This window comes from Prunus mume, linkage group LG5 (genome assembly GCF_029339155.1).
Source record: "Prunus mume cultivar Tortuosa linkage group LG5, ASM2933915v1, whole genome shotgun sequence".
Lineage (NCBI taxonomy): Eukaryota > Viridiplantae > Streptophyta > Magnoliopsida > Rosales > Rosaceae > Prunus > Prunus mume.
This window is the reverse complement of record NC_142702.1, coordinates 20,798,313-20,823,841: the sequence shown is the minus strand read 5'-3', so window position 1 is coordinate 20,823,841 and position 25,529 is coordinate 20,798,313. Positions and strand designations below refer to the sequence as shown.

At 36.4% G+C, this 25,529-nt stretch overlaps 5 protein-coding genes and 1 non-coding gene across 6 annotated transcripts; 4 read left to right on the top strand and 2 right to left on the bottom strand.

The window, feature by feature from the left end:
• The first annotated feature begins 3,043 nt into the window (after positions 1-3,043).
• On the top strand, positions 3,044-6,937 carry LOC103332026 (serine/threonine-protein kinase 12-like). The gene is made up of 12 exons (XM_089053432.1): positions 3,044-3,550; positions 3,838-4,068; positions 4,245-4,319; positions 4,491-4,571; positions 4,757-4,851; positions 5,241-5,361; positions 5,442-5,521; positions 5,709-5,771; positions 5,865-5,977; positions 6,062-6,147; positions 6,272-6,390; positions 6,747-6,937. Exons 1-12 carry the CDS (start codon positions 3,509-3,511, stop codon positions 6,886-6,888), a joined length of 1,248 nt encoding a protein of 415 aa, XP_088909558.1. The 5' UTR covers positions 3,044-3,508; the 3' UTR covers positions 6,889-6,937.
• Positions 6,938-7,291: 354 nt separating this feature from the next.
• On the top strand, positions 7,292-7,365 carry TRNAV-CAC (transfer RNA valine (anticodon CAC)). The gene has a single exon. It is a non-coding gene; the product is annotated as a tRNA-Val (tRNA).
• Positions 7,366-7,631: 266 nt separating this feature from the next.
• Positions 7,632-10,465, bottom strand: LOC103332000 (voltage-dependent chloride channel 1, chloroplastic-like). The gene is made up of 4 exons (XM_008234692.3): positions 9,495-10,465; positions 8,857-9,024; positions 8,540-8,746; positions 7,632-8,069 (listed from the first exon to the last, which is right to left on the bottom strand). The coding sequence occupies exons 1-4, from the start codon at positions 10,191-10,193 to the stop codon at positions 7,893-7,895; spliced, it is 1,251 nt and encodes a 416-aa protein (XP_008232914.3). The 5' UTR covers positions 10,194-10,465; the 3' UTR covers positions 7,632-7,892.
• A 139-nt stretch (positions 10,466-10,604) lies between these two features.
• On the bottom strand, positions 10,605-12,293 carry LOC103332001 (uncharacterized). Its single transcript, XM_008234693.3, has 2 exons — positions 12,155-12,293; positions 10,605-10,926 (listed from the first exon to the last, which is right to left on the bottom strand). Exons 1-2 carry the CDS (start codon positions 12,266-12,268, stop codon positions 10,807-10,809), a joined length of 234 nt encoding a protein of 77 aa, XP_008232915.1. The 5' UTR covers positions 12,269-12,293; the 3' UTR covers positions 10,605-10,806.
• A 361-nt stretch (positions 12,294-12,654) lies between these two features.
• Positions 12,655-14,969, top strand: LOC103332002 (uncharacterized). Its single transcript, XM_008234695.3, has 3 exons — positions 12,655-12,861; positions 13,733-13,787; positions 14,312-14,969. Exons 1-3 carry the CDS (start codon positions 12,655-12,657, stop codon positions 14,632-14,634), a joined length of 585 nt encoding a protein of 194 aa, XP_008232917.1. The 3' UTR covers positions 14,635-14,969.
• A 6,207-nt stretch (positions 14,970-21,176) lies between these two features.
• Positions 21,177-23,833, top strand: LOC103332027 (receptor-like protein EIX2). The gene is given in 3 exon segments (XM_089053667.1): positions 21,177-21,537; positions 21,539-23,243; positions 23,524-23,833. Coding segments are annotated over 2 exon segments (1,980 nt in total). The 5' UTR covers positions 21,177-21,259; the 3' UTR covers positions 23,241-23,243; positions 23,524-23,833.
• Positions 23,834-25,529: the final 1,696 nt, after the last annotated feature.

Below are 25,529 nucleotides of genomic sequence, written 5' to 3'. Positions count from 1 at the left end.
AGACTATGGCCACAACCTCTCTTTTCTTTTCTATCAACACAACCCCATAACTTGTAGAAACTGTTGAGGCCCAAAAAATCCAAGGTTGGGCCCAAATATATTTCTGGCCCAATACAACACTTAACCGGGAAAGAAGCCTGACTTGGGTATGCAAGAATTTTTTGTATGTGCTTACGCAAGTTATGGTCCACATGCCACGCCAAGCAAACACGCAACTCGTCATGCAGAGATACCATAACAAGCCTGTAAAATGTACTGGTTCTATAAATCCGCGCTTATTGTCCCGTCAAGCACCATTTAACCCGGCTATAGTCCACTATAATATGGGAAAGCTCGAGCACAAACACGCTAAGTAACGTGCAACGCCAAGCGAAAAACCTTCATTTTGGTACTAAGCCACGCTATAAGCTTAAGTGGCTCCAAGCCACACGAATGTATAGGGCTTGCTGAGTGGGTTGTAGTATAGATGGTTATGAGTATTCATAATGCGCATTGAATGTTCAAGGAATGGAAGTTTTGGGCTGCTTGGGAGAATCAAAACTCAAGCTTATTTCTTGACCCGAAACATATGGGTAAGCATGAGAGAGAGAGAGAGAGAGAGAGCAAAGTGACCCAATCCCTTAGGAGAATATCCAATGGTCTGCAACACTTAAAAAAATCATACATCAGCTAAGACATCTAGCACATTGTCAAAAACAAAGTAAATAAGCTACTTCCAGCAACTTGACGAAACCAAACTCACAGGCCGCTGGAAATAGAATGCCAATGACCCAATACCTTAGAAAAAAAGCCCAGCCTAGCACCTCATAAAAATCTAGCATCAAATCTAGCGTTGTCAAAAGCCTCAAAACCAAGTCAAATGGTAAGCCATTGCAAAAACCAAAGGAAATTCATATGCGCATGAGGAATACCCATTGGACTAATGCCCCTACCCATGTTCCTTTCTTATGCAAGCTCAAATAGGAAAACCATAGAGAAAAGTGGAGGGCGCCTCACCCACATAAAGAAATCCAGTTGCGTGAAGATCTTGAAACCCTAAAAAAGGCTTTGTGCCTAGGTGCGTAGGCTGGGGAAGTTTCACCAAATGAGGTTGAAATGGAAGAAAGGGAAGGGAAAATGAGAGAAATGCCTGATAAAATTGAGGGTTCCAACACCTATAAAAGGAGGCACCTTCTACCCAGCAAAGACACAATCCTGGAGCGTGACCAAGCTTTGTCAAGCTGCTGGAAATTTACTCAAGACAGCCCCATTCTTTATTTCCATATCTCTCTTTCTTCCTTAGTCAAAATCCCCCCAAATTTCTCTCTACCCCTTGCTCTAAACCTTCGCTTCCATAAGAAATTCAAGTTCTTTCCCTCTACTGCTAAACTCATGAAAGCTTAGCTTCCATGCCACAAGCTTCTCATGCCAAACCATAATATTGATCTGTAACAATTGTCTATCTTGTTGGTGAGAGGAACCAAAGTGTTTCCTAAGGCTCCACGAGCTTTTGGAAGCACTCTTGGGGCCTGGTTCTTAAACTCAAGCATAGGGGCAAGCGTACTCCCCCACTACTAGAAGCACCAGATTCAAGCTCTGGTTCTTCCATCTTATCATTATATATATATATATCCCTTTCTCTCTCTCTCTTCCCAAAAACCTTATTCCAAATATGAAACAATTATTTTCTGAAGCCGAGTTGAAATCACGGGCATAACCTTTTTGGTGAGAAATCCAAAGGCGCGACCAAGCATCTCGTCGCTGTAAGCCCAATCAAACAAGTAGCAGCTGCTAGAACACCTATTCCACTATGTTTCAAGCAAACCCTTTCCAACGTCTGCTCCACCTCTATCATCAAGCAATAGCTTCACAGTAGCTAATGTACCATTCTCATCAAAACTTCAATGTACTGAAGAGCCATTAAAGAAGACCAAAGCACTCCCTAAGGTTTCAACTCTTTCGGGGTGTTTTGGGGTTTGGTGCCGCAAACTCAGACAGGGGCGCAAGAGAGCTCGATGCAGTAGTCCAACAAGCCCATTGTAGCTCTCAACAAAAGACCCCAACAAAAACCATACCCAGAAAATTTCTCACATGAAAATAACCTAATTCTCATACCTAGAAACACATAAAATAACAAAATCAACACCCAATTCATAAAGGAATCATAATCCTAAAAGAATTTTGACAAAGTTTGCATGGATCCAATTCATTAGCCAATTCAAGTAGAAATCAAAACCCAAATCATATAGTTGAATTGCATTCCCTTTTTTTTCTTTTTTTTTGGTTCGAAGATATGCTTTCACTAAAAAGCTAGAAAGGTTGCAAGAACGACCTTAAAGTGCCACAAACAAACATAACAATGTGAAAGATTGAAAAGTAGTAATAGTCGAAACAACAAAATAACATAACTGACGTCTCAGCAATAGAGCACTTCGGGACCTCTAGCCATTTGAAAGCCTATACACTTGGTGCACAAGGGAGTCCATCGTTACCGAAGACAAAAATAAGGAAGGTTGGGGGTGGTGGTGTGGGTGCGACAACGCCGATGCTGGGATGGGGTGGGTTTGGTTTCTTGTTTGTTTTTTTCTTTCTTAATTTTATTGGAAGGGCAAAATTGGACTTTTAGACTCTTAAAATTAAATTGAACTTATGATACTTGCCATGTCATGTTGTAGATTGTTGGATTATTATAACAGCTGAGATGAAGCCAAATGCAGAAAAATGGGTGGATTCTAAATGCAGAGGCTTGAGATCCAATGAAGGCTATGCATTGCATTCCTTTCCCCTCTCTCTCTCTCTCTCTCTCTCTAAAAAAAATATTTTATGGAAAAGAAAGAATATCTTTTACGTACCCCCAGTTTGGCAACCTTTTTTGAAATGATACAAAGTAAAATGTCTTTGAAATGATACAAAGTAAAATGTCTCTGTTCAGAAAAGAAAAATTACCTAAATTTCATTATCTTGTTTCCTTTTAAGTTGCATTAAATCAGGATAAATGCTTTGAAATATCACTATTGTAGAAAATTGACAAAATATTGAAATTTTATGTGTGTCACACCTTTGTATTCGTCGTCCTTGAAAATGTATTATACGCTAATATTGTTTGCAACGTTAGTATACAGTGAGACCGCGTCGTTCCTCCTTTGGGAAACAGAAAACCCCGCCAACTCTGAATGTCCTCGCTCGCTCATCCGTTTGCCCTCTGAGGGAGAAACCTTAGTAAAATCGAACCCGAGAAAACTCAGCATGGTCAAACTTATCCCCTTCCATTTTCGCAGGAACCAAACAAGAAGTCAACCAAATCCTAACTTTAACTCAGCGAATACTACGAGGCGACTCTCCTGCCTTTTTCGTTATAAAACCCCAGAAACAGACATTTAAGAGACCTTGTCGACTCCGACACAACATTAGAAATGCTCTTCAGACATGCAACTCCAAGCATTATCTCTAATTAATCACTCTAAACATTCCCTTAAACATATTCAAAATCACACTTCTCTGCTTAAAAGTGTTTTCCTGATTTCATCTCATGGAAGATTGCAGACCTCTTTCATCATCTCAGTCATCCAAGGTGATCAATTCTCATATTGTCAAACCAGTCTGCTTTTTTTCTTTTTTTTGTTTGTTTTGTTTTGTTTTTTGTTCTGTTTTTTGTGGTGAACATTGGAAAGCAGAGCAAATAGAGGGTTGGATTGAAATTCCAATATAATTTCACAGCCTGAAGTTACAACAAATTGTTAGCTTATAGGTATAGATGTTAAGCAAAGAGGTGATTGAAGTGTTATGCAGCATGAGTTTTCATTTATTACAAAGTTATATGCAAAAAGTTTGAATTTTTTTTTACTTATCATCATGCAGAAGGGTCAAAAAGTTGGCCTGGACAGCCCGTATCGGCTGCTGTATTGTTCAAGCAAGGGTGACAAAGCAGGGGTGATGCATGAGTTAGAGAAAGGTGTGAAGCCCAATCTGGCTGACTATGATAAGAGAACAGCTCTTCATTTGGCATCCTGTGAAGGCTGCACTGAGATTGTTGATCTACTTCTTCATAAAGGTGCTGATGTGAACTCCACGGATCGCTGGGGCCGCACTGTAAGTTCATCCAAAATTTTCCAATTATATACTAATAATATGCTTTGACACATAGTTAGAAACAAATACTAAAGCATTTTACAAAATCCTTTAGGTATGTCATAGTTAGCAAAAAAATTTCTCCAATTATATATAAAGGATTAAGCCATGTGTTGTTAATATGAGTGATCTTGCAGCCACTGTCAGATGCTCGTAGCTTCAGTCATGAGGCGATTTGCAAGATATTGGAGGCTAGAGGTGGAATAGATCCGGTATTTCACTTTCCTAATGCATTCACACATGTTACAAAGATCAACAGATTATATTTGCTTTTATAGTCTGCAGTCTGCATTTCTTCTCAATCGATTCATCTACATGTCCTTACATATTGTTCGAAATTCGAATTTACTTACTGGCAAATGTAATCTTTTTATATGTTAAAGGTAGGGCTTGACTCCCAACTTCCGTGCTATGAAATTGAACACACTGAGGTGAACATGGATGAAGCAACGCTTATTGGAGAGGTAGATTTTGTTAGTTCAGTTTCTTCTGGAACATAATTGCAACAAAGGCACCTCAGCGCACTTTGATGTTCTAACTTTGTTCAGTAGGCTTTGTGTGAAATATCTAACCTCTGCACCTGCACTTTTTTGGTTTTCTGTCCCGTTCGTGATACTTCATATGTACTTAAAATTTCCTAGCAATGCAGGGATCATATGGTGAAATTTATTTAGTGAAGTGGCGTGGTACAGAAGTTGCTGCTAAAACAATCCGATCCTCCATTGCTTCCAATCCCACAGTGAAGTGAGTTTCTCTATCTGCATATCTTGATCTAATGGTTTCTAGTCATCTTATAAGTGGCAGCAAAATAAACAGATCATGGCAGTTAAAAGAGAAAGTAATCACTGATAAGAAATAACAAGTATAAACTTGATGTAAACTATCATACCAACGAAAACCTCCTATGATCTTTCTCATCTTGTGTGGAAAGGGTTGGTCACATCATGTGCATTTTAAACAGCGTAAATGTCTGCATATAGTTTTGAATTTGATAAAGATTTGGTTAGTCTAGATTTTTAGTCTGCATATATTAAGCACAGAACCATGCTATATGGTTTGCTAAAGTCGTAAATTGATGCCAGTATCTTCATTTTCCGGATTCAACCAAGTTGAACTAACTTTGCTAATTGCAGGACTATCTTTCTGAAGGAACTTGCTTTGTGGCAAAAGTTGCGCCACCCTAACATAGTGCAATTTCTTGGTGTTCTGAGGCACACTGACCGCTTGATCTTCCTTACCGAGTATCTTTGCAATGTAAGTTATCTTAGTACTTAATTTCCTTTTCTTCCTAAATTCATGTTCATGTTTAAACTTTCCCAATTTTGATGCACCAGGGAAGTTTGCATGATATATTAAAGAGGAAAGGAAGACTTGATTTACAAACCGTAGTTTCTTATGCTTTAGATATCGCCAGGTACTCATATATCCTACTAATATGAAATTAAAGTTATAAATTGATAATGACCCCCCAAGGGACTATGAAAAAAGTATCTTTTCATTCTTGTCACATATCTCATTTGTATATGTTACTATTTTTTCTCCCTTTTTTTAGACTTTTCATGTGAACTTGTTGTTGATGACTATGTTCAAAAATGTTGCAGAGGTATGAATTATCTCCATCAGCATAAACCACGCCCTATAATCCACAGAGATTTGACACCAAGGTACAGCAAGGAAACAGTATTAAAATGCATTTTGAAGTGAATTATACAGATTGTTCCCTCCCCGGCAACCAATGCTTCTTCTTTGTTCTATAGAAATGTGTTACAGGATGAAGCTGGGAGACTCAAGGTCACAGATTTTGGCTTAAGCAAAATTGCACAGCAAAATGATGTATCTGGTTACAAAATGACTGGACGAACAGGTTCATGTAAGAGATGCCTTTTCACTAAAAACCAAGTATATATCCCTAGCAATTTGGTGCTAGCTCTAATGCTCTTGTCATCTTTGCTAGATCGTTATATGGCGCCTGAGGTTTATCGTCGAGAATCATATGGGACGAGTATCGATATCTTCTCATTCGCTCTGATAGTACATGAGGTGCATTTGCTTTAAACTTTAGAAATCTTATATTCCAGTAGTCATTTATGAAGATGATTTCTTATGGCATATCCAATTTGAGCCTTTCCACTATGTCATATATATTCACAGATTTTGCTTACAGATGTTTCTAGGAGGACCACCTAATCTGGCAGAGGACCCGGAGAAAATTGCAGACAAGCGAGCATATGAAGATTCTCGACCGCCCCTCTTCTCTTATTTGTATCCGGAACCAATCAGGACGTGAGTGTTCTTCGACTACTTTAAATGTTATCCCATAGCAGGTTGTTAACAAGCACAAAAATAAACCTTACTGCTACATACAGTACAAGCATTACTCAAAAAGAGTCTTTAGGAATCTGTCCTAAAAATTTTCTAGCAACCCCAAACAGTTGGAGCTGTCATGCTTCATTTTGCTGCCAATTAGAATCCATTATTCTTGAATTTGGTTTAAAAGTGAGACAATAGCCTCCAACCGAACTCAAATTTAATAGAATCATTAATCTTGAATTGCACAAGACACATTACTCTCTTTCTTAAACAGACATTTGTTTTGCATATGATTATGAAGTAAGCGTTCTCTGCTTTGAATAATTTAGGCTCCTTAAAGAATGCTGGCACCAGAATCCAGATTGCCGGCCAACATTCGAAGAGATCATTTTGCAGTTGGAGACAATTCAAGAGAAATTTCAGAACAAGAAAAGAATGGGAACCTGTATTGGTGCTTGTGCCATCTCATAAGATGGGATTATGACAGACATATGTTTAGTTCTTTTTCTTCTTCTTTGGGTTTGTGTATATAGGCATGTGTGTTACTTTCTGTATAACTTCTTTACAAGAGTGACAACTTATCATATTAAAGTTTTAATTAATTTTGCTTGGCACCCAGCTTAGTATAGTAATTATGCCTTCTCTCTTCCCTACCTTTCCAAATTCTTATAAAGAGTACTAGCTAGACATCCAAAGTTTTCACTGGCTCTCCATCAAAATGTCAAATTTTCAACCAACAAATATTTAAAATTAAAGTTCAATAAGAAAGGGGAGGGTGCAATAAACAACTATTAAAAGAGAAGTGATTGAATGCAAGCTTTTAACGCCATCTTGTAGTGTTTATAAATTATATTTGGAGAAGGATAAACAAATCGTCTGGGTGGTGTAGTCGGTTATCACGCTAGTCTCACACACTAGAGGTCCCCGGTTCGAACCCGGGCTCAGACATCTGAAAGTATTTGTTTTTATTTTGTTTTTGGCTTGGCAAGATGCAGAACATAACAACAAATGGAGTTTTCCCAATTGTTCAATTTTTACTGTTTTCATCATGAGATGTTTTGGTTCATGTTAATCATATTGTGATGGCCTAAAAGCCCCAAAAAAACCCCCTTAATTCCTCTCCTTTGTAATTTTTGTGGGATTTGGAGATAAACGCTTCAAAAATTATGTATACATCAACATAATTAAAGTTGCAGATTGCAAAGCCTACTAGATTGTAATGTTGCACTCAAAGCCAACTATCTACTTAAAAACAAGACTCAGAAGAGCCAAAAGTATGACAAGGTGACATATACATTGATGAAAAATAATCCTCTATACTTTTATATTTACAAATCTCAACCCTGAGGTTATTGTAATGCATCATTTAGATTTCAGAAAGTGCCAAGAAACTTATAGGTCAGCAGACTCGTGAGTTTATGTATAGGCGGCTGTATAAGAGTTTGGAGATGATCCTGACTGAGTATCTCATCCAACTAAGACTTAGGCGGACCATTTTGAAACTGCTGCTCAGGCTGGATCTTTCCTTTTGCAGCAAGCCGCTCTTGAATTAGTTTTTCTCTAGCAAGAGCCTCCCGTACATTGGTTTGAACTGACTTACAAAGGTCATCAAGGGCAAGCATTGGAAATGGCTCCTCAATAAGAACACCCACCTGCTATCAATTACCCTATTAGAGCATGCATCATCTACCAATAAGAGATCAAGGAGAGGTAACACATATAACAGAGTAGCAGATAGGTTCTCTGAAATCTTCTGCCACCGGCTTTCAGGAATCCAGTTCATTTAGGAGAATGAGGAGTATGGGACTAAAATTCACTTTCAGAATTCTCACAATCTGCTTTGAACAATTTTTGACGGTCTATATATGTTTTAGAGTAGTAAAAGTAGGCGTTCCAGAATGAAACATACATGAATGTATGATTGGTTTGAGAATGACAATTAAAAGGTGATGGCACACACCATTTCTCTCATTCAGCTTATACCAAGAATGACAATTAAAAGGCAATTTACTTTGCCTGTGCCTGATTATCTCAGTCGTATTAAAGAAAATTGTTGACAAACACAGCATTGAAACAAGGAAAAAACATATATGTTAGAAAGCAGGCAGAGAAAGGAACATACTTCTTCAATGCAGAACAGAGAAGCAGCACTAATAAAAGTAGCAGGAACCACAATCCAGTGGCAGTCATCCCAAAGTATGATAGGGAGAGTGAGATGCCAGAGGACTAGAAACCTTGAAGTCAAGCGCGTATATGAGAGGGGGATGGGAGTACCAATTAGTTGTTCACATACGCCAATCCCTTCATGGAAACAAGAGATTTTTGATTGCTGTATAATGATCAAGTCATGTAAGATACTGATTGAGTTTCTTCATCCATAAAGCTCATATAACGAAAATAGTAATTTGAAACTGTGATATTAATCTAGGAAGGGATTACCAACATAATTCTCCTTGAGTCCTCCAAATTTAGCAATCGAAGGCTCTGGGAGATGAACTCAATAATGCAGCTGGGTCGATGTTTTGAATTCAAAACAACTAACAGATCATCTAATTCAAGCAAATTTTGGAGGTCCTGTCTGATATCTGAGCCATAAACGACATGACACTGCATTTAAAAGTTAACATCTATCAATTGATTGTGCTACCAATATCAATGTGATCAAATAATAGTTCCAGAAATGAAAAAGGCACAGAATCAGGTTTTCTTCAGCACAGAAAAATCAATGAAACTAAAGGTAGGTTCTAGCTCATGTTAAAAAATTATCTGAGCATCTCTCTACCAATTACACATTTACATTGGGCCTTCAAATAATGCAAAGGATTCCAAAATTATAAACCATTGCTAAAATGCCCTACCATTGAACTAACTTGTCTAATTGGAACAACCAACACTCCCAATATTATATTAGTACACAATGAAAACTTTCTGGATGTTACATTGATTTCATTAAATTCGAGTCCTCCGAAACTATCCTTACAAATTTGTTTTCAATCAGCAAATCTGATGAACTTGCAAATATAAGAAGGCATGCTAAAATTTGAACAATTAACATCGAAAAACTGAAATTCACAAACCTTCAGTGCAACAGGAAAGGCCACAATATACTGCAAAAGTGCCTTCTTCAGCTGTGCATCACCCGAATTTTCAACTGCGAAAATGATCTGCCTTGCGAAATCATTAGCCCCTGCAATCACCTTAGTCCAAGCCTTCCTCCCTTCTTCAAACCTTGAATAAGAAGCCTCTGTCCTGAACACCAACAACAGCGCCAATGCCGGTGCTGTCAGCTGGTACGGCAAAGTTGAGGACCTCAACACCGGAAAAAACCCCGGAAGCCAATTCAATGAAACCGCTGAATTGTAGCTCGCAATCACCACTGCCACTAAAGTAAAAGCAATGACTGGTGGTATCAAAGACAAGATTACCCTTGACGAAAGGCTCGTAAGAAAGTGCCGGAGATGGCGGTAAGAGCTTCTGTGATGAACCCATTTCTCATGGTCGTAAAGGGTTCTGTTCTGTCTGAAGCCACGCTCTTTTATGCTGTCTGCCCAGTCAGGTATGATCTGGAGTATTGAGATTGCGGCTTGTATTGGAGAGGAAGATGAAGATGATGATGATGGTGGGTTTGGGGTTGGGGAGGGTGAGCAGCAGAGGACTTTGAACTTGAGGGTTTTAGGTTTGGAGGGAAGGGTTGGAAAAGTGTTTGGGGTAGAGTATTTGCATGAGAGAGAGATGTTGGTGGCGGGTTTGATGGGGTTTACGGGTTGTATCAGCATTTGTAGGAGTTAGAGTTTGGAGGAGGGAGAGGGAAGAAGAAAAGGGCATGTTAGGGTTTCACAGAGTGTGTGTGAAGAGTGTTAGCTAAGTTGAGAGGGAGAAAGTAGATGAGTTAGTTAAACAACGGTTATATGTGAAGGAGGTTTTTACACATGTCCAAAAATCTGATACTAACAAAAGTGAGTGTGCTAGTGGGACCCAATATCAGTGACAGGCTCATCTGAACCGTTCATTTGAATACCCCGCCATGAACAACCTCCACACCATCCAACACATTGCCACAGCATTACCTATCACTTATATAAAAATCATATTTATTAATCCTTTTTATCTCAGTTCTTGTTTTCTTTATGTCAACTTCTTAAATTTCAAAGCACTGTGCAGATTGTCAAGATGAGGGGCATTTGAGCTTCAGGTGACCCAAGAATCATATCCATACTGAGTTAGGTTTTATCTCAGCAGCAAGGAGAAGATCATACATGAGACAAAACATGAACTATCTTCTGCAAAAGGAACACAGGGTCCAAATATATCACCGCATACAACTTACAAGAACAGTATAATCATTGTCAAAACGATTATCTTTCTATACATTGTTAACTGCCTATTAAACTAAGGATGTTCCTTAGCACTGTTAGGGGCCAGCTTTTCAATTTCTTTTTCAGGTTGCCTCTTTGCTCCAAAGATGAAGTCTTTCACAGAACTTTCAGCAGACTGTATCGCCCTCTTAACCTGCCATCACAACTTCGTGCAATTAGTATTTGAAACAGTTACCGTACAACAAGTATTAACAAAACCAATATTTACCAAAAGAAACTATGACAATCGCCAATTGGGAACCTACTAACAAATTGAAAGTTTTCTAAGACAGTAAAAAAGAACATGAACAGAGGAAAGAATCTCAGCTTTTCATAACCACTGATTCAATTAAATTACAAAAGGCATCCTGCCTTATATCAAAAGAAGAAACATGCTTTACATTAAACAATCTAGTCTTTAACTACCTAATACCTCATCACTAATCTCAGCCATAATCTGTTGTAAGTGGAGCCTCATCACACTACACTTTCAAAGGCTGATATACTATCCTTACGGAAACAACAAACTTCCATTATGTGTGACAGATGATATATAACTTGTATAAATATCAATACAAACAATTTTTTGCAGCCCTGAAAGCCATAGTCCTGGGATGCTTATGGTTAAACCGTCTTTGTCAAAATAACACTCTTGCTGTCGTTTGTTCTCTCTTAGTCTCTAATGATATCCTAGAGAAATTCCTCTACTATTCTGACTAAGAGGTGCCTCTTTTAATGACTGCACCTATTTGTAACTGCAAATTTTTCACTATTCCATTGAATATCGTATAGTTCTAATTTCATGAACAAGTCATTCTTTAGTACACTACTCAATGTTCCGAAAACAAGGCCAGCATAAGAGCACTCACATCATATTTTTCTACCTCTTCATCATGAACAGTCAAATCTAGATGATAGAAAAGTTTCTTTGGTCATGAACAACCAGATGTAGATAATCAAATACCAAGACATATATGAAACCCAATCTTTAGTCTTGCTTTCATGGGACCTAACCATGTTAAGTATATTGCAATATAAATAAAACGTCTTTGCTACAGGTTAGTGACTAAACAAGCAGCACATTAAACAGCAACAAAAGCAAAATCGATGCAAAGCAAAAACAAGATGCCCAACTAGCCCAATTGCAAAACCCAAGTTTAGTCCACAACTAGGAACTACAGATCAACCCCCAAAATCGAAAGACCCCAAACATTGTGAACTAAAAGGGCATATCATACATCTCAGAATTTAATTAGCTGCAAAACAAACAAAGAGAAAATTGTAACACCAAGACTAGGTTTTCGTTTTCCCCTTACCATTTCTCAACAAGATTCAATAGTAATTTTGGGAAAAGGAAATCACGGGAAGGAAAAAGAACATACAGGGTCGAGAGCATTGGGTTCAGAGCCATAGTCAGCAGTCAAGAGGAAATAGCCAGCAGTAACGGTGGCCACCATAGTTGTCCTCCTCACCAGCTTATCAGTTTGTGAGTTCATCTTGGTAGTTTTGCTTTCACTTGGATTCTCTGAAAGAAAAAAGGGTTTAAAGTTACAGACTTTGACACTTGGTTTTAGAGAAGAGGTTTTTCAATTTTGGGAAGGGAGAAAAGAAAGTAGAAGGCGGCCTTTGAAGAAAATGGGTTTTATATAATATCAGAAACTACCCTTTGGTTTGCAGTTTATTACACATTGTCCCAAGAGACTGCTCTGCAGTTATTACTTCTTGACCATCTGGGTCTCTTATGTTTAACCAGTTAAGCTGACACTGACAGCCAAACACACCGCAGATATTTCTCATCCTGCAAATCCAGAAGCCTAAAGTTCCTGTCTTTTTTCCTTTATTTGGTCACAGAAAGCCAATAGTTCCTCTCAGCTCTTCATCAATGGAAGATCCCAACCCAGCCCAGCCCACAGTCACGCAAATCGCGAACCCCCCAAACTCTGAAGAAGTTCTCGCTCCACAGCCTCCCCCGTCTTCTCTTCCTCCCAAGACCAAGAAGAGACCCCTTGACAATGATGCCCATATCTCCAACTCCAGCTACTTCAAGGTTCGCGCCGTCCTCAAGGAGATTCGTCCTCATTTTCTTGAGGTACATTTCAGACCCATTTGTCAAAGTTTGTATCTTGGTCTGAATTTGTTGTAAATTTGGAGAATTTATGTGATCTGGGGTTTTCTTTTTATTGAATTTGCTTTTTAACATGGTTACATTTTGATTTGAGGTACATTATTCGGGCTTGTTTGGATTCACAATTTGCTTTCTTGAGCATTTCTAATGATTTCTTTCTTTTTATTGTTCCGTCTCTTTCCTTTTTCTTTTAAAAATTTACAAATGTATAATCTTTAATATATTTTTTTTGTGGGTGAAATCAAATGTATAATCTTTGTCATTCTGCGCCCTTCAACTTTTGTTTTTGGGGTGCCCTCAGCAGCTTTCGTAGGAAAGTTGGTATAAATGGTGATTTTGATGGAAATGACTGTACTTGTTAAACATGTACCATTGATTTCTGCTTTTGATTTTGTTTTTATTTTACAGGGTCTGTTGCTCTTTTAATTTTTTTGTTGCACAGGAAATTTAATATAAAGTGAAGGATGAAGACAAGAAATTTAAGGTTCAAGTAAATTGAGGTGTTGTTAGCTTGCGTTAAGTGAAACTCTCAAAAGTAGGGTCTATTTGCTACCATTTCTGTTTGTGTTTGATTGTTTTAGGCTCAGATGAAGCTATATGCCATGGGTAGAATTAGGAGATCATGGCTGCTGTAAAGTACATTAGGTTCTGTAGAGACTGCTGGGGATAGGCCATTGGGTGTTAGCTTGGTTCTTAAATTGTTGGTCTATCAAAGTTGTGGATGTAATCACTCTCAATTAATTGCTCTACATCCTAATGTTTTGAACTGCTTCTTTTGTTTGCTACATTATGTGAAGTAAGGAGGGATAACTTTTTGTCTTTTGTTATCTTGAAGGTTCTCCGGACCCCTGACTTTCGATTATGCAAGGCGGCCAATGACATCCAAGAACGTAAGCTCGTGAAGATTTTATTTTATTTGTCATTTTAACACAGTGACACATAGGTATCCCTTGATTCGTATGAGAAAGCTAACCTGATTTATTGTGTCCAGCTTCCATTCACGCCCTAACTTGATTTATTAATTCTTTGTGTTGATGAAAATGTAGAGTTTCATCCTTGAAACTTAGTTTGCCGTATTTTCCTTGTTGGCCACCAAATTCTAGGATATCGTTGTCGTAATATTCAGATGGACTTTGGCCTCCTTTGTGAGGAGACATCTGTCTTGCTCATCTCTTAAATTCACACATGGTTTTATCCTGAGTTTTGAATTTCTTGAGCTCCATGTATGCCCATTTTTGTAGTTTTTGTTTTCTTAATCCCATTGGGAACAATTTAGAATCCCAGGTTTTCAATGACGGAGCCAATTGCATGGGAGACATTGCTTATTACTTGTCATATGATGGGCAAGTAGAAAGTAACTTTTTATGGATTGATTATGAGATGTATATTCAACCCTGTATGTTGCAAATTGCAGAAGTGAAGCTTCTGATGGAACTATACAAACAGATGACAGCAGAAGCAGTTTCCACAGCAAGATGTAAGAATGTGCCAGAAGGCCAGCCTTTATCAGGTGAAAAGTCCCAAGATACTAGAGCTTCTGGAAAACCATCAGAAAACAAATTTCCGTCAGGTATATCCAGCGAGAAGGCTGAAGATGGTCAAATTCAAGGGACATATGTTGTTGGAGGTTCAGCTTTTGGCTGGAATTTCATCACCTTTTTAGGCAGTGAACCAGTCTACTGTGGGATAACAAAGGAGTCATTTCGAGCTAATGGGAGCAAAGTAACAGTTCCATAATCCTACTGTTCTATGGTTTGGTTGAAGTACATTAAGTAGGGATATAAAATGATCTCTGATTCTTGCTATCTCAGTATTGCTTGAATGGTAGGGCTAGCAGAGATTCTTGAACCATGCTCCATGATATTAGTATAAAAGGGATTCATTGATTGTTTGATAAATGGAAATGGGTGTAATGTTTTAATTTGAATGAGTTGTACACTATGATTCTTCAAAAGGGATCAGTGAAGATGATGTAATATTCCGATTTCCGATAAGTTTGGTATGTAATTTTAGACTTGAGATTAAGAATGAAATTTGTGACGGTAATCCCAGAAAGATGGGTTGTTTGAGAAGTGTCTCTGCTGAGGATGCAGTACTATTTTCTTAATGCCAGGCTATTCATCTGCTAGCACATCAACCAAAAACGGTTGGGGGTGGCCAGCACATGCAGGCCTAGGTGCAAACCCAGACCAAGGTAAGCCACCTGCTGCAATATAATTTTTTTCTTTGATCCGAAATGCTGCCATACTTCTTTCCATTGTAGCCCAATTGCGTAGAAGTCTTTAGAAAACGATTGGGTGTCCATAGAATCACCCTTGGCATAAGGAGAACAAATAGACAAAGTCAGACTCAATCACAAGCTGAGAAATATCCCTATCTCAAATAACATTAAAGCTTTTCTGATACAAGAGAACTGAGTGCCTCACCTTTAACAAAGGGACACCTGAAATTCACAGATTGTTCAGTCAAAAAGATCACTTCAAATGTGAGCTTCTTTGTCTCGATCATCTTCATGATTTTAGTTAGCATGGACGGAAGTTGCTTATTCAAACTCTTTTGTGGATTGGTGGTGGTTTTTTTCTACAGACGAACCCTTCCCTTGGATTCAATTCAAAAAATAACAGTATATACTCTTGAGTTAAATCAGCATAACCACAAGAGTTTTTTGTTTTTGTTTTTTCTTCTCTCGTGGTTTGCTTGGTTCTCTCTCTCTCTCTCTCTCTCTCTCATTTACCCGTATTTCATCTCTTGCATGCTCTGTCTTCAAATGGATCACATGCTGCCCATGAATGAATTGGCTCAATGTGAAAAAGGCAATGGTTTTTTCCCCTTCCTATTCCTATTTTGACGGCAGCAACAAACAGACCAAATTGTCTTCAATTTCAATCATCATTTGATGCCGCATGACTTGCTGTGGTTGCTACATGGGATCCAACTAAAACTGCATAAGATTTTACTACTATTTTGTCAGGACGAATGAGTGGTTGCGTGCAGCATGCTCCGGAAGAGATTGACCCTTCCCCGAGTCAGTCCAGTCGGAAAGGGAAGGGCTCGCTGTCTAGACAATCTCAACACTTCCCACTTTCACCCATAATCATCGCTTAGACTGGACTCTTTTAACACGCGTTCTTTAAATGCACACTGCCTTTTCTTAATTGGTCTGTCAATTTTTTATTATGTTTGAACTTATTGATGTGTATGAGTTCCTATCGTGTATTGGGGGAACAAACAAAAAGAAAGACGGATTAGTCAATGAAATAATATATGGAATTTTCTTTCTTTATGTAAATTTCATATTAAATGACGAAGAAAATTCTAGAGGAAGACAGATTAGTCAATGAAATAATATATGAAATTTCCATTTTTTCTTTATGTAATTTTCATATTAAACGACAAAGAAAATTCTAGAGAAAGACAGATTAGTCAATGAAATAATGTATGAAATTTCCACTCTTTCTTTATGTAATTTTTCATATTAAATGACTTAGAAAATTCTAGAGGAAGACAGATTAGTCAATGAAATAATGTATGGAATTTATGCTCTTTCTTTATGTAATTTTCATATTAAATAACAAAGAAAATTCCAAAGGTAGACTTATCAGAAAAGGGTATACATGTGCTCATAAATGAAAAAGTAAAATACATGTCCTCCTCCTTTGTTCTGAGTGGGACAAAGTGGGTGTTTATTAGACTTGAGGAAGGCTTCTACCAATCAATCAATGAAGACTAGAGGAAGACTTTTACCAATCAATCAATGAAGACTAGAGGAAGACTTAAATACCAATGAAGGCTCTCTTTTGGTTGGGGGAACGTGTGTGCGGGTGTTAAAACTCATTGGAGAAAGACTAGAGGACTATACCACATCATGTGGTAGATAATGTGTCAATTTGCAAATAACTTTAGTAGCAAGTGAACTGTACTAGCCACCTACAACTTTAAGCCTGATCATTCAAATAATGCTTGCATCCTCTGTTTTACCACGGCTGCTAGCATAAAGAAAGCTGATGCTTTTGTTGCCTCTTCTACCTCCATGCGGCATTGCTTTGTCGGGCTTTCTCCCATTGTAGAGAATTCCCCACTATCGCCTTCGGTGGGAGTATGGGTTGTGTCTCAGTTAATGTGGCTGATCTTTTTAATTGCCTTAGTTAGCTTTGCCATACCAACTACCTAATCAGACACAGGGCCCCTCATCGAAGAGAAATTTACTAGCAAAACTATATAAGACTTTTAACAGCTGTCACATATGATTATGTGTGTTAAACCCCTTTCAACCTTAACCCTATAATTACACAGAGTAACAAGTATTATTTATTGAATTATCGAAACAGTACAATATTCTCAACAACTCATTCTTGATACAATAATTGCCTAATATAGCTGTAAGCTCTCATTTACCAATTCGGTTAGAAACTAATTTCTTAACTAATCAATTAATAAACTGACTATGCCAGCTTATCACTAATCCAGCTCAACAATGATGAAGGTTCCTAACAATGTGATCAGACGATGTGACGTAGTGTTATTGATGAAAATATAGCCATTCCTACCACCTCATGTAAATCCCACAAGACTCCCGTTCAAGGAGGGTAAGAAAGTATGTGGAATGCTGGCAACCTTTTCTCCAACCTTCTTTTGAACCTTATCCATTTTCCTCATGACATGTGTCACTTTCCTTACATTAAAAACAATGTAATTAATGCATCAAATAAGATAACATTTGTTTCCAAATTTACTCTTATTTTTTTGTATTGATTTTAATGTTTCCTTAAATTTATTATCCAAATTTGTAACAATTTTCTTATTACCTTGTTAAAAAATTAAATAAGAAAAAACATTAATTTTTTTTTCCTTTTTAGAAAGACTCCAACAAATAAGACTTACCTAATTAATGGTTTAGAAAGAAAAAAAATCAATAATCAGACTTACCGAATTAATGGTTTGAAAATGCAATCAATGAACTTCCTTAGAAGGACGTCTTTTGTTTGTATAAAAAAAGGATATATCTTTTGTGGATTTGTTAAGGTCATTATTGTGTTTTTTTTTTATAACAAAAAAAAAAAAGTTTTTCCTCTAAAAAAATAGACATTTACTTTATTAAAAAAAACAGAAATTTTTATTTTTAAAATTTTTTACATGTGGTAAGAGAGTTGTAAAAAAAATTGGATAAATTGAAGGACAATACATTTAATAAGGATAAATTTGGAAAACAAAAAGTGGTTGGTTTGATGTATTAATGTCATTATTTTAAATGTATGAAAAGTGACACATGTCATGGAAAAAAGGAAGAATGTCCAAAAGAGATTGTTGGAGAGAAGGCTACTAGCATTCCCCATTAGATTAATTCAAAGAACTTTCCTATTTTGCTTTCCATATAAGATACTTTTACACTTTACAGTCTTTGTTTTCATGAATAAAGCTTGTCCCTTCTAATTCCCTTCAAGATCGCTAATTCTACTAAGTCATCTAACCCAATCCTAAACACCGAATATGACCTATCAACATATGTATGTGTTTGCATGTGCATGCGTATAGTATGGGAATAGAACAAATTTTCAATTGGTAGAGCCACCTAGCTACTCTCTGCATGTTGACATCTTCATCTCTTAAAGGAATTTTCCTCTTAAATTCAAGGGTTCACATTGGAAAGGTATATTTGAGGGTAGGGCCTCAAGCAATTTCAATACGTCTGTGAACCAGAAAAAAACAGTTAATTAGGTGGAAAGTAAATTGTCTTCAACATCAACCATCATTTGATGCCACATGATTTGCTGCACCATTTACTACATGGGGTCCCATTAAAATTGCATACGAATTTTCCAATCTCAACACTTCCCACTTTTACCCATAGTCAATGTCGTAGCCCAAACTGGACTCTTTTAACACGCATTCTTTCTTGTTGATGTAATGTATGCTTATTGTCATAGCAATTGGCTTAATTCAAAGAACTTTCGTTTTCTGGTTGCTGTACAAAATAACTTTTACATTCTCAATTATTCTATACTTCCATTACACTTTACATTTTGTGGTTCCATGAAGAAACTTTGTCCCTTTTAATCCCTATAAAATGGTAGGATACTAATAATACCTTATAACTTACCCGTTTTAATCCCCACAAATTGTAAAAATCCTTCATCTCTACTTAATTTCTTAATTCAAGATGTGTTGATTCTACTGAGTTATCTCATCCAAACCAATCCTAAACACCGAATGTGATCTTTCAATATATGACATATATGTGTTTGCATGTGCATGCGTATAATATGGGAATAGAACAAATTGTCAATTAGTGGAGCCACCTAGCTAGTCTCTTCATATTGACATTAATGCACCAGTAATTATGATAACTAGCTTAACATAAAAGAGGCAACATCATCATCTCTTAAAGGAATTTTCATCTCAAATTCAAGGTTCACACTGGAATGCTAATTTACTTCTGAAAAATGGTGGTTTTGGCACTTTCTTTTTAGGGGAAAAAGAGGGGGCATGAAAAACTTTATTTTTCCTTTAAAAAATATGTTTTTTTTGGGAAAAAAACCCAGACATTTTATTTTCTAAAAAAAAATCTTTTTTAAAATTTATTTTTTTAACAAGATGGTAAGAAAGTTCTAAAAAAATTTAGATAAATGGAATAAAACATGAAAGTATACATTTAATAAGGGTAAATTTGGAAAAAAAAAAGCTAGCTTTTTTATGCATTAATAAATGAGGAGATTCATTATTATGCCTAATATAGGAGCCCAGATTATAAAAAAACCATAGGCTTATTATCACAAAACATCCCAAAGGTTTAAAACTATCATTGCATCCTTAATTTTATTTTTATTTTGGTCACTCGTGGTCCTCAAGGTTAGTATGTGTGATCACAAATGGTTCATGCCATTATGTTCAAAATCTCCGTTAGTTTACTGACATGACATATATATATATATATATCACAAAACATTCATGAGATTCACACACTTATCACAAATGGTCTATGCGAAATTTTTTTAATTTTTAATTTAAAAATATATATTATATGTTAAATACATGTGACACTATATAGATGTGGGCTCCATATATATGCCATATCAACAAACTAATGGAGTTTTTAAAAAATAATTTAAAATTCATAAAATTTAAAAATGAAAAAACTAAGAGTTTAGGGTTCATAAATGGTCTTCAAGATTAAAATCCTTCTATAAATGGTTTTTGTATTCATTTATAAATAATTTAAAAAAGAAAACCAAAATTTTATGAATTTTAAATGAAAAAAATTAAAAAATTTCACAATGACCATTTGTGATAAGTGTGTGTGAATCTCAGGGATGTTTTGTGATATATATATATATATATATGCTATGTCAACAAACTCTTGGAGTTTTTTTATAGAACCTAATGGCAGGGACCATTTGTGATCGCACATACTAACCTTGAGGATCACGAGTGACAAAAAAAAATTAAGGATGCAATCTGATAGTTTCGTAAATCTTAGAAACGTTTTGCGATATTAAGCCAAAAACCATATATGAAAGAAACACACCCAAAGCCCTTTTACAACATAACAAAAAGGCTTTTAACTTTTTTTAAATTAAAAAATTGTCATTGATTTCTTAAAACAAACCCAAACCCAAAACCTCATAAAAAGCCCAAAACACTCAATATGACATCAAAGTAATTTAATAATCAAAATTAAATTCAATAAGGGCACCTGTCATTTTTTGAGTTTTTTTTGTTGGTTTGTTTATAGAAATTAAATGGTGTAGAGTTTATCTATAGTATTAATGCTAAAAATGAGTACATGACGAAATATCTCAAGAATTAAAGAATCGCACTTTGTCATTAATGAGTTTAGGCTATGGTAACCACTATAAATAATTAATGCTTGTATCTTGGGATATCAGACAAGCAAAGATACTTCACCAGATTTCCATGCATGCTTTATTTGGATTTGCTTTATCTTTGTCCTAAGTAGTTGTGCTTCTTCGTCTTGATCATGACTCTAACTAACATTGATCATGAGAAGCAAATATACTGCTTCAAAATCTTCTATGCATTTCTTGTGGTGCTTTTACTATACATGAACAATCCTTGCATTGGATGCAGTGAGAGGGAAATGCAAGCCCTCCTTGCATTCAAACAAGGCCTCGTGGATGACGACAATCGCCTCCTTTCATGGGGAAGAGAAGTGCAAAACAAAGACTGTTGCCAATGGGCCGGAGTCTACTGCAGCAACCACACTTTCCATGTTGTTAAGCTTGAGCTTGAATACGAATCTTTGCAAGGTACGATTAGTCCTAAACTCGTTGAGTTGCATCATTTGGAGTATTTGAACCTAGGTTTCAATAATTTCAATGGTTCAATTCCTGATGTTTTCGGAAACATGAGCTCTCTTGCATATCTTTCTCTCTCTGGTAGCAGACTTAACGGAGGGATCCCAAATTCGTTTGCCAAGTTATGTAGGTTGCGAGAGTTGCACCTTGATGGTAATAGCCTTAGTGGACAATTTTCAGACTTTATTGATATATTGTCTAAATGCGTTCAAAACACATTAGAGATTTTGGATATCTCTATGAATCATGGCATTATGGGTTCAGTGCCTGATCTCACGAACTTTTTATCATTGAAATACTTGTTGCTCAGGGGCAATAAATTAAGTGGAAATACCTGAAAATATTGGACAGATGTCCAAGTTGGAGGTTATTGATTTTGGTAGGAATTCTTTGGAAGGAGTGATTTCAGAAATCCATTTCTCGAAACTCTTCAACTTAACGGATTTGTCTTTATCCTCTAACTCACTAGTTTTAAACTTCAGTTTTGATTGGGTGCCTCCCTTCCAGTTGGAATCGATATTGTTGAGGTCTTGTAAGATGGGGCCGTCTTTCCCAAAATGGCTTCAAACTCAGAAAAAGGTTTTATATCTTGATATTTCTGATAATGGAATTACTGATACCCTTCCCAGTTGGCTTTCACATGAATTATACTCTATGGATATCTCTCAGAATCAAATTAGAGGAACACTTGGGAATTGGAAATCGCCGTTTCCACCTCAGCTAAATGTGAGTTGGAACCAATTGGAGGGTCCAATCCCTTCAATGTTATCAGAAATTTACTTATTATTGGATCTAGATCTCTCTCATAATAAATTTTCAGTGGCAGCAGCTTCTTTTTTGTGCACAACAAAGGATAGTAGTTTAACTTTTCTTGATATCTCAAGCAACCATATATTTGGAGAACTTCCGGATTGCTGGATCCATTTAAAAGAATTAGTCTTTCTTGATTTGAGCAATAACTCTTTATCTGGAAAAATTCCTACCACCATGGGGTACTTGTTTAGAATTGAGACACTAAGACTAAATAACAATGGATTTGTGGGAGAGTTGCCTTCACAGTTCAAGAATTGTAGAAACTTGACACTTTTTAATCTTGGGGAAAATAAATTATCGGGATCAATACCTGAATGGTTAGGGGCAAGTCTCCCAAATTTGACTATCCTTATCCTTCATTCTAATAACTTCTATGGAAGCATCCCACCACAATTATGCCATCTCACTCATATTCAAATTTTGGATTTGTCAATGAACAACATCTCTGGAACTATACCCAAATGCCTCAACAATTTGACTGCTTTGACTCAAAAAGGAAGTTCAAGTCAAACTATCCAACATTCCTTTTTAGATGATCATCTAGGAGGATACATTCCCGGGCATTATGACGATGAAGCATCTTTAACATGGAAAGGATTCAAAGCTGAATTTAAAAGTAATCTAGGACTTCTAAAGTGTATTGATCTCTCAAGCAATAAGTTGGTTGGGGAGATTCCTAGGGAAATCAGTTATCTTGTTGGTTTGATTTCTTTAAACCTGTCAAGAAACCAATTAACGGGTCAAATACCTTCAAGGATTGGAAATTTGCAGGAGTTAGAGTTTCTTGATTTATCAAGAAACCAGATAAATGGCAGAATTCCAACAAGTCTTTCTTGGATAGCTCGTCTTGCTAAGTTGGACTTGTCAGAAAATAACTTGTTTGGAAAAATTCCAATCGGCACTCAGCTCCAAAGCTTTGAATATGCTTATGGTGGAAATCGTTTGCTTTGTGGAGCACCACTCCCAAAGACATGCCCTGAGGAGGAAAAAGGTCCAGGACAACCTGTGTTGGTGAACCAAGATGGCCAGGATGGGCTCATAACGCAAGGATATTACATCAGCATGGGGCTTGGGTTTGCTGTTGGATTTTGGGGAGTTTGTGGCACTCTTCTGCTCAACAAGTCATGCAGATACACATACTTCAATTTCTTGACCTTTTTGAACGATTGGCTGCACGTGAAGGCAGCAATCATCAGTCAAAAGGTGCTTAATAGATAAATGGTAATTACTTCTATCTTTATCATATACTATTTTGAAATTCAATGATATACGAGTTAGTTGTTCTTGACCCGAATATGCATGCAGATTTTACAGAATCAAGACACTAAATGACTTTGTTGCTCTCCATAACTAAGGAAACATAAATTCTCTCCTTTTGCTATATAAAAGGAACATGCGTTACTTTGTTCACTTGTTATCTATCCTCATTAGACTCATAGTAATGGTTATTTTATGTGATTTATCTTTTTCAATCTTATGGGTTGTTCACCTTCATCTTTAGCGCAGGCAGACACCTTTGAGATGACATGCTTCCCTTCAATTGAAGATGCTTGAGACGAAGGACTGCTCCTATTTTTGTACTAGCTTTCGAGTATTTGAGTGATAATAAAGGGTCTCTTTGATATATAAACCATCTTTAGTGAATAAGTTGTACCATTATTTGTAATTGGATGTTCTGATGCATCTCATGGTTTTTCTCTGATTCAAGATATATATATATATATATATATATATATATTTTCACAATGTAGACGTTGAATTGCCTTTTGCTGTATTGCTCTGATGAATAAACCAAAGGAATTTGAGTTCAATCCCAGAAATGAAGGATCGCTAGTCTGGGAAATGCACGTTAACATTATCTTCATCATGACTTCCTTGCACCTGAGCGTGTGCTTTTTTATTATTTATTTTGGGGTCATAATAAGAGAAATGCATTAAAAACCTCAAAACCTGAGGAACAGATTACATGGAGAAGCAAACTAAATTAGAAAACAAATTCAGGAAAATTCTTGCTAATACATCCCAACATATGTTAAGCAAAAAGAATCTTCCCGACCAAACAGGTACAATTAGAAAGGTGGGCACGAAAGCCCATCCGACTCCAGAACGTGAACTAGGGAGGGTGGGGGCTGATTAGCCCAGCTTTGCAGTTCCGCCGCTCCCAAACCAGTCTTTGCCACTACATGAGCCGCACGATTCAAATTTCTAGGAATCCAGGCTCCATTGCTAACTTTTCCGCCGAGTCCATCCAATAAAAACTTATAGTCGGTTTCTATCAAGGTCTAAAATATCGATGGTATCGGAAATAAAGGTAGTCCAAAAACACAGAAATTTCGATGGAAATATTGAAATATTATTGATATCAATAAAAATTGAATAAAAACCACGGAAATTGTAAGAAAAACTTGGAAATTTTTATTGAAACTTTGGGGGATATTTATTCAGTCAATTATCTATTCATTTATCACAAAAAAATTGGAAGGAAATGCATTACATGATGGGTTAACTGATTTAAGTTGATTATATAGTGAGCTGACAAACACTGTGAGTGTAAAAAATATGTAGTAATTAATGAAAGAAAATTAAACACACCATTATCATTTATATATAATGATTTACTGTAATATTTTACACTTTATACATTGCATAGTAAGATACATGAGGGACTTAGTACCACACAGAGTTCTTATGAGGTTCAAATTTTTCACTATCTTCATCACCTCTATGTGTAGAGTAAGTATATTGTGAAGAGTAGTCATCAAATGATAAACCCCTAAAATATTTTTGCATGTAATTGTTAAAAACAAAACAATATAAATATACATATTTTAGCATATTATCATAAAAACATAAGTCACATGGTGGTTAAGGTGTTAGAGGAGTGAAATGGCAAGGGTTTGAATCCCCTTTGTGTGTGTGCTTTGTGTTTTTTTTTCCTTTCATTTTTTCCATTACATTGATATTTTCGATACTATAGCGATATTATATCGATAATATCGACGAACCATAGTCTAAAATATTGATAATATCAACGAAATATCGAGGATATTATCATTTTTTCAGGTCACGGATATGTCGGAACGTATCCACATACACATATCATATAAATATTGATAATATCGGAAAATATCAATATCGATAATTTCGCTCACACTTCAGCAATATTTTGTCAAAATATCACGATAATATCGAAAATATCGATGTAATGGAAAAAAAACGAAAAAAAAAAAAAACACACAAAGCACACACACGAGGACATTCAAACTCTTGCCATTTCACTCCTCCAACACCTTAACCACCATGTTGCTTATGTTTTTGTGATAATATGCTAAAAATGTATATTTATATTGTTTTGTTTTGAACAATTACATGCAAAACTATTTTAGGGGTTTATCATTTGATGACTACTCTTCACAATATACTTACTCTACACATAGAGGTGATGAAGATTGTGAAAAATTTGAACCTCATAAGAACTCTGTGTGGTACGAAGTCATTCATATATCT

What these genes read in the sequence shown, in the direction of transcription:
- LOC103332001 (XM_008234693.3), bottom strand. Translation starts at nt 12,268, where the DNA reads ATGAACTCACAAACTGATAAGCTGGTGAGGAGGACAACTATGGTGGCC. An exon ending in AACCCAATGCTCTCGACCCT is followed by an intron (nt 10,927 to 12,154) that starts GTATGTTCTTTT and finishes TTGTGATGGCAG; the next exon opens with GTTAAGAGGGCGATACAGTC.
- LOC103332026 (XM_089053432.1), top strand. Translation starts at nt 3,509, where the DNA reads ATGGAAGATTGCAGACCTCTTTCATCATCTCAGTCATCCAAG. An exon ending in AAGCAACGCTTATTGGAGAG is followed by an intron (nt 4,572 to 4,756) that starts GTAGATTTTGTT and finishes CTAGCAATGCAG; the next exon opens with GGATCATATGGTGAAATTTA. An exon ending in TATCCGGAACCAATCAGGAC is followed by an intron (nt 6,391 to 6,746) that starts GTGAGTGTTCTT and finishes TGAATAATTTAG; the next exon opens with GCTCCTTAAAGAATGCTGGC.
- LOC103332000 (XM_008234692.3), bottom strand. Translation starts at nt 10,193, where the DNA reads ATGCTGATACAACCCGTAAACCCCATCAAACCCGCCACCAACATCTCT. An exon ending in CCTTTCCTGTTGCACTGAAG is followed by an intron (nt 9,025 to 9,494) that starts GTTTGTGAATTT and finishes TTTTAAATGCAG; the next exon opens with TGTCATGTCGTTTATGGCTC. An exon ending in ACTCAAGGAGAATTATGTTG is followed by an intron (nt 8,747 to 8,856) that starts GTAATCCCTTCC and finishes ATCATTATACAG; the next exon opens with CAATCAAAAATCTCTTGTTT.
- LOC103332002 (XM_008234695.3), top strand. Translation starts at nt 12,655, where the DNA reads ATGGAAGATCCCAACCCAGCCCAGCCCACAGTCACGCAAATCGCGAAC. An exon ending in TTCGTCCTCATTTTCTTGAG is followed by an intron (nt 12,862 to 13,732) that starts GTACATTTCAGA and finishes GTTATCTTGAAG; the next exon opens with GTTCTCCGGACCCCTGACTT. An exon ending in GGCCAATGACATCCAAGAAC is followed by an intron (nt 13,788 to 14,311) that starts GTAAGCTCGTGA and finishes TGCAAATTGCAG; the next exon opens with AAGTGAAGCTTCTGATGGAA.